General features: G+C 54.4%; 4 protein-coding genes across 4 annotated transcripts; 2 read left to right on the top strand and 2 right to left on the bottom strand.

The window, feature by feature from the left end:
- Window positions 1-104: 104 nt before the first annotated feature.
- On the bottom strand, window positions 105-3,368 carry B0H18DRAFT_1023263 (guanine nucleotide binding protein, alpha subunit). Its single transcript, XM_048029627.1, has 11 exons — window positions 2,688-3,368; window positions 1,788-2,446; window positions 1,489-1,721; window positions 1,278-1,396; window positions 1,133-1,188; window positions 893-1,069; window positions 712-831; window positions 495-662; window positions 308-439; window positions 226-244; window positions 105-167 (listed from the first exon to the last, which is right to left on the bottom strand). Exons 1-8 carry the CDS (start codon window positions 2,923-2,925, stop codon window positions 501-503), a joined length of 1,764 nt encoding a protein of 587 aa, XP_047890348.1. The 5' UTR covers window positions 2,926-3,368; the 3' UTR covers window positions 105-167; window positions 226-244; window positions 308-439; window positions 495-500.
- Window positions 3,369-5,545: 2,177 nt separating this feature from the next.
- On the top strand, window positions 5,546-7,223 carry B0H18DRAFT_1023251 (uncharacterized protein). The gene is made up of 5 exons (XM_048029626.1): window positions 5,546-5,621; window positions 5,890-5,898; window positions 6,781-6,993; window positions 7,057-7,083; window positions 7,112-7,223. Exons 2-5 carry the CDS (start codon window positions 5,890-5,892, stop codon window positions 7,178-7,180), a joined length of 318 nt encoding a protein of 105 aa, XP_047890347.1. The 5' UTR covers window positions 5,546-5,621; the 3' UTR covers window positions 7,181-7,223.
- On the bottom strand, window positions 7,192-8,831 carry B0H18DRAFT_1095848 (coma-domain-containing protein; the record flags this gene model as incomplete). Its single annotated transcript, XM_048032431.1, has 6 exons — window positions 8,591-8,831; window positions 8,191-8,528; window positions 8,024-8,126; window positions 7,744-7,969; window positions 7,388-7,691; window positions 7,192-7,277 (listed from the first exon to the last, which is right to left on the bottom strand). The coding sequence occupies exons 2-6, from the start codon at window positions 8,504-8,506 to the stop codon at window positions 7,192-7,194; spliced, it is 1,035 nt and encodes a 344-aa protein (XP_047890346.1). The 5' UTR covers window positions 8,507-8,528; window positions 8,591-8,831.
- Window positions 8,832-11,327: 2,496 nt separating this feature from the next.
- B0H18DRAFT_1023231 (uncharacterized protein) lies at window positions 11,328-12,744 on the top strand. Its single transcript, XM_048029625.1, has 5 exons — window positions 11,328-11,641; window positions 11,694-11,984; window positions 12,040-12,078; window positions 12,129-12,398; window positions 12,447-12,744. Exons 2-5 carry the CDS (start codon window positions 11,757-11,759, stop codon window positions 12,615-12,617), a joined length of 708 nt encoding a protein of 235 aa, XP_047890345.1. The 5' UTR covers window positions 11,328-11,641; window positions 11,694-11,756; the 3' UTR covers window positions 12,618-12,744.
- The last annotated feature ends 1,228 nt before the right edge of the window (window positions 12,745-13,972 follow it).

Raw genomic sequence — 13,972 nt, 5'->3', positions numbered from 1 at the left:
GTTCAGTACCTCTTTGATCGCGAGTTTCGCCCCCTGCCCATCATGTATGCTGGCACCTGGATCATCTCTAATGCCATAGACCTTGAGATCATTGAGTACCGCACCTGATAACGATTTGACGAACCAGCTCCCCAGCAGGGAGGATCACAACATCTTCGGGCCCTCACCTAGATCAAGCTGTTTGAGTGTGATATTCAACATGCAATGTGATGTGAGCATAGATACATAGTGCATAGCACAGTCGCTACAATTATATGGTGAGTCCGATATTAGGTTGACATACAATACAGGGGAGACTTCCGCGTACAACAGCATATCAGCAACGATACAATAGTTTCTGTTTGGGATAAGTTAGATGCGCCGGAGGGACCGCATGAGCGTGCGGGTGTTCATAGAATATCGGCGTCTCTCATGTACTGTCGCTGGATTCCATCATGTACTGCCGGCGCCAGACAGTCAGCAGCGGTTCGTGAGTACGAGAAGATGGAACACACCGGTGGCTACAGTGACGGCAGTGGCTTTCGTGTCCTGCCGTACGGTCCCGGTGAGCCCGATCTCGCAGTGAAGGGTAAGCAACGTACGACGACTGAGGTTAAGTAGGAATAGAATGTCCTCTTCTCGGGTGAATGCTTGAGGAAGACGTCCTTGAACTGCTGCCGGAAATCTGTTCACCAGGTTCATCATCAATATGACTACAATGAGGGATGCACGGTACGAACATTTGGCTACAGCTTTGGCCTCGTTTGGCCGGTTCCCATAGCTTGTGACGTACTGCGAAATTTGGACGCCGCGCTGGAGCTTCTTCTCCAGAAGATCACACTTGTTCAGGAACTGCAACTCCAGTGTAAGATGGTTTGATCCAGGACGAACAAAGAGGGAATGTATCACGCACCAAGATTAATTGCACCTTCGCGAGCAGCGGCGAAGAGCAGACAGCCTTCCAGATGAGAAGGCTGTCCTGGAGACGGTTCACACGACGATCTTCTGCCAGCCTCTCGTCAAAGCAGCTGATGGGAGCAAGGAAGATGAGAGCGTTGATGTCGTCGAAGTATGGGTACCATGCGTGTCGCTGTACAGAGCATATGTAAACGTCGCTTGGTGGGAGAGAACATGCACGGAGTGTGCAACTTACCAGTGATCGTGCACCGCCGACGTCGTAAAGTATCCATTCTCTGTCTGCGTCAAGACCTAATGTGAGTATCATCGATCAGATCAACCAATCATCATGCAAATGTGACGAACAGAAGTGAAACGGGGGCACTTCGGAATACACGCACCTTTGTCGAACTTGAATCGGTACTCCTGCACTCCCATCGTTCGCAACCGCGCCCGGACCACATCTTCGTCTGACGGCTCGTAATTCCGTGCGGCCACGCGCGCGACGTCATTCAAGAAGCTGTCAAGGTTGCCGGCGGCGGAAGCCCACCAGGAAGAAGCCATCGGTGAATTTCTTCTCAGCGCGGCAAAAGCGGAGATGAAAGCGCTCACAACCCCGGTCCCTCCTCCAGGCGCGTCTTCATCTTCCGCCGAGTCAAGACGGCCTGCACGCCCGAGTCGGCCCAGAGTGCAGACATGTCCTCGGCGCACGAGGAGATGACTTCGGCTGCAGTCTGGGCCTGCGGCTCGCCCTCGCCTTCCGCGCTGTTCAGCTCGTCCTCGTTGTCTTCCTGGCTCGATATGCCGAATGGAGACGTAGGCCGCATAGGTCTTCTCCTCGAAGGCTGCAACCATCACCGTCAGCGCACTCCTGCCGCGCCATCCAGAAAGTGAACAGACTGTCTACTCACAGGCCGCCTCTCCTGCTGCACGACATCAGCCTTCGCCTCTTCGCGGGAGCCGAGCGACGCCCGCCGCGCGGCGTTATACCCGGACTTCACACGCCGCAGCGCGGTCTTCCACCCAGTACGGCTGGTGACGAAGAACTCGCGCGGACGGCGTCCCGCGGCGTCGTAGCGCTCCCACGGCGCGGCGGCCCCCGCGTACTCTGGCGCCTCCGTGGACGCGGCGCCGAGGCTGCGCTCCAGGTCGCGCTGCACCTGTCGGAGCGGCGCCAGCTGGAGCTGGAGCAGGCGGTGGCGGTCGGAGAGCGGGGAGGGCGAGGGCCAGTAGGACTCGTCGTCGTCGAGGTCGTCTGCTGCGTCGGGGTCGATGTCTGGCACGAGCGTGTCCCCAGAGACGAGTGTTGCGCCGGTGAGGGTGCTGGAGGGTCCCCTGCTCACTGGCACGGAAACGGTGGTCGACGTGCTCGGCCGTGTGGTGGATGGTCGTGGAGATCGTGTAGGAGAGGACGAGCGGGGCGATTGTGGCTGAGAGCTGGATCGGGATAGTTCCCGCCCGATAACGTCGAGGATGGTGTTGACAGAGCGGACCAAGTTGAGGTGGATGACTGCCCGCCATGCAGATCGCTCTTCTATGAATTGTGAATACGCGTAGGTCAACTGAAAGTCTAAATGAGATAAATCAACGAGTGAGCATCATATCCTTGACGAGTCGGTTCATTCCAGCGACGCAGAAAGACAAGAAAAAGGGCTCAGCGAACATCGCAGCAAAGCCTCTTCGGTATACCAGCAAGAGTGACTGCTGATCTCCGAGTGATCCTTGCTGAATTCACAATGTGTCTATTGACGCACTGTCTAGAAGAGGCGGCGGACGACGCGACGGAGAGCACATTGACAGAGCGTACGCACTCTTGACTGTGGTGGATTTCCCGCTTTCGCTCTGGCCAAGTAGGAGCACCTTAATCGGCTTCCCTTTCTTCCTGAGCGCGGCCCGTTCTGCTTTGAGCTGCGCATCGATGTGCTCACTGATAAGACGCGCCTGAGCTTCGCGTTGTTCGCGTGCCCAGCGGTCCGCGGGGGATTCGTCCTTCGGGGGCTGGAGTGCACGAGTTAGAGGATCGAGCGAGTCGAGGGCGAGGGTCACCATGATAGCGGGCGACAAGTCGTCGAGCGCAAGTCTGCGACGCAGGATGTATATGCTGTGGGAGAAAGAACTGTGACTACAGCAGGAGCTACCGAAGTGGGCCTCGCTATTGTGACAGATGGGAGAACCACGCTGATGCGGTCAGGGGTTTATGAGAGTCTATCATCGGCGGGGCCAGTTGAAATCCGAAGCCAGGTATGCCTCCTCGGTTTCACGGTTGAGCAGGAGACAGCGGTGGGAGAGGACACTCCGGGGCCGGTTGATCCACTCGGACAGTGACGCTGGTCCGTTGACAGTACCTCCGATTTTGCACAGGAGCGGAAGTCGAGTCTGCAGCACGCTTGTGTGCGCACAGACATGCTGTGCGACGTGAAAAGAGAGAAGACATCAGAGGTGATGGTCTAAGTACATCAATGATTCCAGTCCGTGTGCTTGCGTGCGATGGTTGACGACAACTCGCACTCGACTGTGGCGTGGCGCGTAGCGCGCCGCTCAGAGTCACGTGCCGACCCTCGAGCCGCTCAGAGTTGGCTTTCAAATTCGCGCTACATTGTACCGCACATCTTTTCATACTAGTTGCAATTCAAAATCTCAGCTCGTCGTCATTCCTACCATCTCGAGCGTTCACTGGCATCTCCCACATGCGGTGCTCGTTGTTCTGGCAATCCGGGAGCTCGGTGCCACCTCCATCGGATATCCTGATTCAAACTCGCGTATAAAAACAAGCTGCAGCGGAAGAGGCGGCGTAACACTCCAGTTGTCTCGAATCGATTGACACAGACTCCTCATCAAGCTTCAAGATCTTCATGTGCGCTTCTGTTAAACGTGGATTGCCTCGAGTTCTACGCTATTGTCTTGACAACTGTCACTGGCGCCGCGATGTCCTGGACATACATAAGTAGTTCCGAGCGTGCCATTGTTGGCTGGAGTCGGTGGACCCTATATTGCCTAATGCTCAACCCAAGACAGTGCGTCCAGTCAAGCTTTCGCATGTGCTGTAACCTCTCACACAAATTGGTCCAGTGGTGGCGCCGATACAATCAGCAGTCTGCCTACCTGCGTTTATGGGCACGGATTGCGTGGTGCGCGTTCGTGTGTCTCTGTGGTATGATTCTTACAGTAATCTAGGCATTGCAGGTAGATCGAATTGTCTCGAGCGCCTTCAACGAAGGTTCCATAGTTTTTAATCCGCATCTTAATGCCGTACCATGAGAGGATTCGGGAACCTACAGATGCCTCTCGGGTTCTAGCCCGCTGACCGGCAATAAGCCGCTCACGCCCACGATATGCTTGGGACCACCCTTCGGACCGATACTGGCAAATGAACCTCCCAGCGCGCATGCCATTCGGTAGCAAACTTCGACACCAAGGTCCGAATCGCGCCCGCTGGTCCATTGCCACATCCGCACCTTCTGCCTCCATCCTTGGTTTGGAAGCGCCATCTCCGCTGATTCTTACGTTTACCATCCATGGCACGACATCCGTTGCGGTCGATCCCTCTCCCGGATCGAGAGGTGCCTAAGGGGTTCCTGAGTCTGCCTTCTGTACCCTCGTGGCGTAACTTGGGTTAGACCCGCCTCGCACCAATCTTGTACGTACGTGAACTCGCACCCCCGTACCGTGCCTGAGCGTAATACTAAAAAAAATATAGAAATACAGTCACTACTAGTAGCTGACGCATGCACGATGGTTTGCAAGTCAGGTATGTCAACCGACTCATGTATTTCAATTGGAGTACGCGTTTGTCTTTCGTCTCTGTATCACTGTCTCACGCAATGATCCTGCGGTCTACATATCGCACATTTCTCAGGTATGTAGAGATTATGTGATTCTACAACTATCTGATTTGGGTCTCATAGTTGTAGTCAGATTGACGTCCACACAACGTGTATCAAGGTGATGACCCGCGCCACAATTCGCATCCGCGGTCATTGTTCACACGACTTAACGATGCGCCACCAAGATTTCTAGTCACATCTATATGGTCACTCCAGTACGAAGCCGAAGACATGCTGTAGGGGCCGGAGCAAAGAGGTGTTAGCACGGTGCGGTGAGACGAGCTCGCGTTGCTGCATTTTGACCAACCTGTTGACCGTTTCGCAGACGCCACCTCCAGGCTCCCGATACGCGTTTGGCCTGGTCCGAATTTCGCACGACGCCGCTAGAACCCCGAGCCCTACGGAACATAAGCAACGGTGGCAGCAGCAGCACTGGGCGGGGCGCTCATGGCGGTAGACAGCCCAATCCGGTGCGTACTATATGCAACCTTGCGGATTGGCACATTCACGCAGTTGTGCGCGCTGGCAGATAGTACTACTTGCTGTGCACGTCCGAGCTCTGTACACCATGTCATTCGCAGGGAATGTTGGCGAGCGAGCTTCGGGGCATGACCTGGTGAGCCCTGAACTGGAGACGCATGTGATCCTATGGTAGGACGCGCACTTGTCGGAGCTTTCAAATTCAGTTCGTGCGCCCACTTCCACAGCATCGGCGTGTCATTTGCACGTTTGGCGATGATTGCGGAGTAGTGCTGTTCAGACACCCCACAGCCACCACTTACTAACGCCACGCTGACAGCACCAGTCAAGTTGCGATGACGGTCCGACGTCCAAACGCCTTAATCAATGAGCACTATTACGCTCAAGTCGGCGAAGTGTGTAAACGTCCCCGCACAGGCTCTCGGACTTAGATGGGACATAGTGAGTATTCAGTCTGTTCGAATCTCGTGCGTACGGGCTATGTCTGCATAGCAGTGTCTTGATTCACATTGTGCGTCAGTGTGGTCCGCGTTGTATGCTTCGTGATGATGCCACCAGGACACCGCTTCTGTGCTTCGCCCTCGGCGGCCCGGTGGAACCCTTCCTTCGAGGACACATCTCGCCGACTAAGTGACGCATTTCCCACCGCGCACTCTGCACCACCTACTATGATATCCGCACGCGATCTCGCAGCTTCGTCTTCAGCACGATGTTGTTGGTGGCTTGCTCCTGAATCACATGCTGATGTCAGGAAAGTCGGTCGTCCTGTACCCCTCAGTGTCGCGGATTTCAGTGTATCATTGGTTTGCGGATCGCAGCGTACAGATGCGCGATACCTGTGCAATGTCAGTCTTTCCGACGGAAACTGACAAATGATCCAGCATTAACTTTACACGCGCTTACAGATCTGAGCTGTTGACTATCGTAACCTTGTGCGCGTAGACATGCTACAGTAAGCATCACTTAACTTCTATCTCGTAATACCTCCCCACGAGACCTGAAGACTGTTCGAGATGCTGACTATCCCCGCTGATCATTAGATGCCGGCTTTGGATATCACGTTGTTATTTCCAAGCCACCATGTCGCTAACTCAGCGCTAAGTACGCAGACTTTGCGGCCGCGACGAGTGCAACTCGTGTTTTGCTGGAGAGTGTACTAGTACGGCGATCGCGAATGGTGATGTGCCGGTGTGCGTGCATTGGACACGTTTCAGTACAGTGAGGCGGGGATCTAGACGATTGTATCTCCTTTCGAGCTGAGGTGTGGGCATCTCGCGCATATGCATAAGATAACACTGATGGTCTCTCGCTGTGTCAGACATCTTCAGCGCGCACCCGAATGTCTTCGCGTGTAGAACACTGAGCCAAACCTCTCCTTCGGCGGCGTGTCGATCGTCCTTGCGTCCAGAGAACCAATCCAAGTTCTCCAAAGATCACGGTGCGGCACTTTCTTAGCTCTCAGTAAGCGGAAACAAGACCTCTTTGAACGGAGCAGGCACTCGCGGGTCATATTTCTGTCGTCCACCCCACTGTAATGTATGGGCGCCAAAAGTCCACAGAACGCTCTCATCCTGATGTACCTTGTCATAGGTTCCCGAAGTATTCGGCCCTGGCACCCGTCTTCTCCTCTCAGCCCAAGAAGCGACAGCAACCCAGTGCAGACGATCTTTCCCTTGCTGCCTGTGGTCTTACTGTTACGCCTGCCTGCCTGCAGTCTCTGTACGGCATCCCTACCGCTCCTAATACGGAATCATCCAATACACTCGGTGTCACTGGATACGGCGACAACTGGGCCAACAAGGCCGATTTGGAGGTGAGACGACGCCGCACGCAGCTGCAGCCTATTCAGACACCGAACTTACACATTGGTGTACAGAGCTTCCTGAGTCAATACCGTACTGATGTCGTCCTCGACGACGTACACGCTCGAGACGCTTGACGGCGGGTCTTTTGGATATGTCGCCCAAGGTCCTTTCGATAGCTGTCGTCTTGCCATGTAACCCGTTGAACGTCAATGCAATGCCGTCGTGCTTTCGCTAACCCATGTGTTGAACAACATACGTGTAGCTGATTGATACCAGTACACCCGGCTCAGCACTACGAGAACGTCAGTGAACAAGGTCGCTAATATACAGGTTTACCATGACTTCGTCGTCTTCCATCACCTCACGCGGACGGTATGACCGGCTTCTGGCCACCGCTCGTACCCCCGGTGGCCCCGCTCCCGGCCTTCCCAGAATCCTGCGAGCCGTCAAATGTCACGACGCGCGCGAACGTGCTGCCCGTGCCCCATATCCCGCGCCGGAGGCATGCGAGCTGCACGATCTGTGAGTGGTCAATGAACAGGTTCGCGCGCGCGCCCTGGTTCTGGATGTGGTACGCGAACACATCCGGCTCCGCCGCCTCGAACATGATCTTGTCCCGCGGCAGCGCGGACGTCACCGCCGAGATCACGTCCGTCCGCCATGCCTTCACGTTCTCCGTGATGCCCTCGCTCTCGATCATGATCATCTGCGACGGCGACGGTGAGTGTCGTCGTTCTGAAGGAGGATGTGCGACGTACGTATGCACCGGCTTGGAGGAACGTGTTAGCGCGGTCGATAAGCCACTTGGGGTCACGCGTGCCGGCGGACTCGAGCTCCTCGACGCTCGCGTCGCCGCCTGCGCCCCATTGGATGCCGACCTCGGGCTTCGGCTTCAGTCCGTGGGCGGCCGTGAACTCCACGAGGGAAGCCCAGTCTTCGGTAGGGATGGACAGGAAGCCGGACGAGAGCTCGAGCACGTCGAAGCTATGACATCAACTGTGAAATCATGGTGGGGAACGTTGACCGGAGGATAGTCACCCCATGTTCTTGCAGGTCGTGAGGTATTTTGAGATGACGTCCTTGTTACCGCCGGAAGAGGACAGGACGCGTTCGATGAAGCCGCCGGTGCTCACATAACAGTCTGCAGGACGCGCGTGCAAACACAGCTCGAGTGCAGATACAGTCGACTCAGAGACGGTACTCACTGTGCTTGTGTGCGGTCTCGATGAGCCCCTTTAACCTCTCCTCCGGCATGAGCGAGAACGCGCCGCCTGCAAACTTGATGCCATCGACGTAGTCTCCCCAGTCGCTGAGCAGCTCGTCGAGATACGTCTTCGTGACTGGCGCGTAGTATGGACCGCGAATCTCCGTAAGACCCTTGGTACGCGGCTTCGGGTCGAGAGAGTTGGCTGGAAGGAAAGAGTAGGGTAGAGATGTCAGTCGGGGAGCGGTGGTAGACAGGCCGCGGTGTGTGTTGCGGATGCAGGGAACGGTGCGGCGGAGTAGCGTCTGGGTGAGCATCGTGTCTTGCTCGAGTGTATGTCTGAAGATAAGTTGTAAGCTACGCCGCGAGAGGGTCAGACCAGTTATATGCGTTCGACGTACAGACTTTCGGCTTGTCTCCAGTTGGTCTCCAGCGATGTTGGAGACTATACGTCACGATGATGCGCTACTTACTTGCTTTGAATAGCATCGAATCATAGTAAGTAGGCGAGTAAGTTCGCTGGTCCGTGCAGCAGCCATCATCGTCTTGTTGACGGTTCGGTATGTAGGTGTCGCTGAGCATACCGTACCAAAAATGACAGCGAGGGCGGGAGAGCGAAGACAAAACGAGACGAAGGAGACAGGCGCCCGGGCGATCTACGCGTTCACGTCGAATCACGACAGCCACAACATCGCTCACTGGATGCCTTCCCGCAGAGGTTTACAGCGCGTTCTATCCTAGATTCACGCTCTAAACCTCCCCGGCACGTCGGCCTATCTCGCTTGTCGTCCTCTCGAACTCCGGCACCCCCGTTCTAAACCTTAATATGGAAGGGGGGTCAGACCCCCCTTCTAGGTTGAAAAGCATAAACATACCATCGGTGTTCGAATTCTCGCTCTCTCGTTGGCTCTCACCACCTGTCCCATCACTGCGGTTGCCTCCGACGTCCTGTTATGCATTTACATCACAGATTATGTATAGGCCGTCGCTGCGGTTTAGCGACCCTCGCTATTCTTGCACCACAGGCGATGTTCGACGTCCGCTCTAGCTTTACCAGCGCCTGGAAATCCTGCGGAAAGGCATCCACTGGCAACCACTTTCGCAGCCACTCCCAACGCTGCCAATACCTCGTTCTTTCTGCAGATCCTTGACTAGATATCGCTAAGTTACATACGTGTGACTCGGAGGTCCCGTAAGTACCTCGCTCGCGCAAACTAAATACCCAGGTCTCAACGGGACTGCAATCTTGTAGAATCTTGTCCAAATTGCTGGACTCGGAGTGCACGTGGCGCCGCAACGCTAACGTCAGTGCGGTCAATGAACGCGAACCCGGAATGGCTGTCCAATTTGTCGAGCTCAGCCAAGACCTGATATGCCAGTACAGAACAGTGCGGTGAAGTAGGTGCGTTCCCATCTAATCATACGTCTCGAGCACTGTCGCCGATTATTAACAACTTTTGATTAGGACGCGGTCATCCAGGACCATATTGCCGCACTAGCAGGAGTCCTGCATCTTCACATACTGCCACCACGTATGCCGCAGCATGTACCAACAAATCGAATTGCTAGCTGTGAGTCACTGTGCGACGCAACCTCACGCTGCTAATCCGTACTGTGGGGATTGTTATGTCTGCGAGAGCTGGCGAACGTCTATGAAAACTCAGCGACATAGCGAGCGGTATCTGCGACGACTCATGCCTTGCGAATTCACGGATTTGACCCGGGACTACGACGCATTTTGCTTGACCGAATTGATCTAGAGTCGGACACAGAGAACACGCTGTGTATGTGCTTCCACTGTGCCTTCCGTGGCGTCGTACAACTTGACATTTGGCTTACCTGCTGTATCCGCCGGGCACCGCCTCATGAAGCACTTCCGATAAAAGATGACATATCTCCCAGGGCCATTGCCTCCGACAGGACAGATTGACTCAAATCGGCTCCGATGCCACCTCTCTGCCCCGAGTATGCGCAGGTCGTCGACGCATGTTCCACGAGGCACGCCGTCCCGGTGCTTGGGCAGTGTGTGGGTTCTCGAAGTACGCACAGGGCCATCTATGACAAGAGACCACGCCGTTCTTCCGTACGAATTCGGTCGATTGTTTGTAAGAACTTCTACGGGTAAGTGTTCCATCGCAACGGCTTCTTCCGAAAGCATGTTGCGCTGATCACGATTCACGATAGGCTTGCGGGGCGAGATGCCATGTATGAACGAGCGTGGGCCATTGGGCGCCGTGGACCCGTCAGTCTGCGAAAAGGGGTTGAGGTGCTCCATCGGCGGACATCCCAATCGGCACACGCGAGGCTTTCGATGTTGGGTGCGTACGACACATTATGAAGTTGTGTCATAGCAAGGAATCTCAGGCAGCCCTTGTTCACCCCGTCAACGCAGCGAAAATGGCTAGCTTTTGGGACTGCCACCGACTTCGTCGTGATATCACGTAGGTGTTCTGTATACATGTATGCCAAAGTGTGACTCCATGCTCCGTCAGAATCACTGCCACTCCTTCCATTTGTCCTGGCGGGAGGCGTCCCGTCGCAGTCGTCTTTGAGTCGTCTCCAACAGTTCTGCGCCCAAGCCTAATCCAAGGTGGACATAGCCACTTATGTAACACTGAATAATAAACAGATTCACGATACACTGTATGACAGAACTCGACAGAACGAGTGTACGGCCAGTGATATGCTCCTCCTCCCGTTCCGGTCCTCAAAGCGCCGGCATCTCGATTAGGATGTGGCACTGAGCGGCAGTACTTACGCTCGACTTGGTCTCGACTCGAACCCACATATCACCTAGTGCTTCTAGTGCACTAAGCCACATAACATCAATCACTGGCTGACGTGCTCACTGCCCATGCGCCTTTGGCTGTGCTTCCCCTTCGCGTGTCGCATGTGTGGTCCATCGTCCACGTAGTACTAGTACTACGACTCGGAGCTTCCTCTTGACAACAAGCAAATTCTCCCTACCTGAGGTATTCGCGCGTCAGGCCTTCGGAACAGCTGGCAAGATTCCCTATTCGATGGCTTTGCTTACCGGTAGGATTTCGACCGCTGCGGTCGCATTCGCTGGCCTCGCCACCGTAGCTCTCTCGATGAGGCTCTTTCTGTCTTGGGGCAGCAAACGGCGCCACAAACAGACTGAGCGCGAGGTTCGTGATACTGTATGTCCCTCCTAAAGCATTCTGTACGCCTGTGCTCGAGTTGCTGAGTATAGCGTTCAGTTGCCCCGTGACTTACAGACCTGGCGTGCGCCCGTCGAAGACGAAGACTGTGAGCGCATTTGGGAAGTCGCCAGACCCACTTTCTCTGAGGCCGGCATCTATCTATGGCCGTACGACGGGGTCTACTCCAGGGCTGATCCTCGAGGAGTCATTCGTTGCAATGGATTTGCATACGTGACCCCAGTACGTAGTGATGAACGGGCAGCATATCTCCAAAAGTTCAATTGCTACGTCAGTATTGCTTCGCCAGGACTTATCGTGTTAACTGATCAATGAATGCCAGAATGAACTCACACGAGGCGGTACAACTTCGGATGGATTGCATGTTGTCTTACGCGTAGCAGCTATGGGGAATGAGGGCCAACAGCATCTCAAAATCCTACGCAAGCTTGCTCGCGGCACGAGGAGTCTACTTACGGAGAACCATGTCGTCCCGCTCTGGAAGGAGGTTCACTTGGACGACATTACCTTCACTGTTTCACCGTACGTTGCTCACAGCATGAACGACTGTTACGGTGCATGGGCGAAGAATTCTGTCGGGGATATCGTTGATATGATTTTACAGTCACTCGAGGTAAGTACTCAGTCTCAGCAGCTTGCACGTCGTGTCTGACAAAACGACATCTCAGGCCATTGTCTTCGTACATGAACTCGGCATAGTACACAGGGTATGCTATCGACTTTGTCCGAAGTTCGGCTGGTTCTGACGTCTGCAAAGGATCTGTGCAAAGTGAACTATGTCGTCCAATGGCATCCAGAATCATTATTGACCATGCGACTTCCTCTCTGTCGCCCCCGCGCTTTTTTGATCGACTTTGAGACGGCCATCGAGTTCCCGCCCGAACTCCCCGTTGAGCAGCGCTTGTTGACCGGGCATCCCATGAAAGACTACCAACGTCTCCTTCCACCAGAGGTAGCCTCCGGGACGCCATATGATCCGTTCAAAGCCGATATCTGGCAGCTCGCCAACAGCTTCTCAGATTTCAAGGTGCGACTTATCTCTTTATTTGTCACGTTGATAACTGATGCTCGACAGACGACGGTCGCAGAAATTGATGCAATACTAGAGCAGATGCTGGAAGCAGACGTCTCCCGCAGACTGTCTGCGGCAGAGGCTCGGGACCAGCTGGCAGCGGTCGTACATGGCATGCCTGCGACTACTCTGCTGATTCCGCCTTTCGTCTTGCAATCTTCTGATGCCTTTTAACGAACAATTTGACACACTTTCCGTGGGCTGCAATGTAATGATATATATTTCGAAATGTGTGTACTCAATGTCTCCATTCGGATAGCAATGCTTTCAGTCCAGGTTGCCAATTCAGGTTGTTCACCACCGGTATCTGCGCCCGGGATCTGACGACAATCTTCTCTACCAGCATCCATCTAGATCATGTCATCCAAGTACTAGAAGTGTGCCCCCACAACGACTTGACATGGGGGCACCGCCGGCAGGGGCCAGAGCGCCGGTGTGCGGATGTGGAGGTCTTCGCCCAATACGATGCAAGATCCATAGACCTTCTGTGTGGCGTCCATGGTGCGTCGAGGAGGAGGTATGATCCATCTGGTACCTATAGACATATATAAGAGGTTCATTTGCTGCACTGACCCCGCCAGCCTCCCCCTCTCCCAATTGTCTTCTGCTATCGTGCAGCGCGATAATAGAAACTTCATCCAATCATCCGTACGTGTTTCCCCTGTTCTTGTCAGCCCTCAGTTCAGTCTTAACTCCAGGTCAACAGATATCCGAAACTACTGCACGCCACACAATGTCAACACCAGGTATCAGTGCTATACCTAACATCAGGATCCGTGTAGGGTTTTCATTACCCCGTCAAATTGTTTTCGAAGTGCTGATCGCGCGTATGTCACTGGCAGGGCAACTATGAAGTTATGGGAACCACAGCTGTTGGAAGGCTCGTCGCGCCTATTGAAAGTGTCACAGGTGTACGTAGTACTCACCATCATGACGGGGTCGAATTAGAGCTCACAGAATACACAGCCCAGGCTCCTACTGGAATTCGGTAACAGCGATCGAATGGCTTTCCGCAGTACCCAGTGCCGCATGGTAAAGTGAGTCGCTGCTAGTTCTTCATGCTCTATGCGATATCTGAACCGCAATTTCAAGCAAAATTGTGAGCGCGAGGCCGCCGGCGTAGGGAAAGCCTCTGGAAGCAGGGTCATGAGCAGCAACATCTTGCTTATAGCATATGGTTGATACGGTGTTTCCTATGTAACAACTGTATCACCGGTTACCAATGTCTTACACCTGTACTTACTACTGAATCCACACCTCTTCAAGTTGTCCTACTCACAGGCGCGGATTTTCGCCGCAGACCCCGGTACACCACTGGTGCCGGGCGCGACTGACCACAACTCCGAGTCAGCTTTGCGAATTCGTCCCGGGCCCTGACCTGCCCTCATGACATCGGATCAGTGTAAATCACAAATGATAAACCGACTTGAATCGACAATTAGTCCTCAAGATTGAGGGGCCACCTCGCAGTGTTGTGATCAAAGGCAAATAAGCCCTTAGCCAGAGGACTGACAGTGCCAACTTGGTGG

The sequence above is a fragment of the Fomitopsis serialis genome, assembly GCF_022376445.1.
Source record: "Fomitopsis serialis strain Sig1Antser10 chromosome Unknown B0H18scaffold_66, whole genome shotgun sequence".
Classification (NCBI taxonomy): Eukaryota; Fungi; Basidiomycota; class Agaricomycetes; order Polyporales; family Fomitopsidaceae; genus Fomitopsis; species Fomitopsis serialis.
This window is presented reverse-complemented; position numbering and strand designations above follow the sequence as displayed.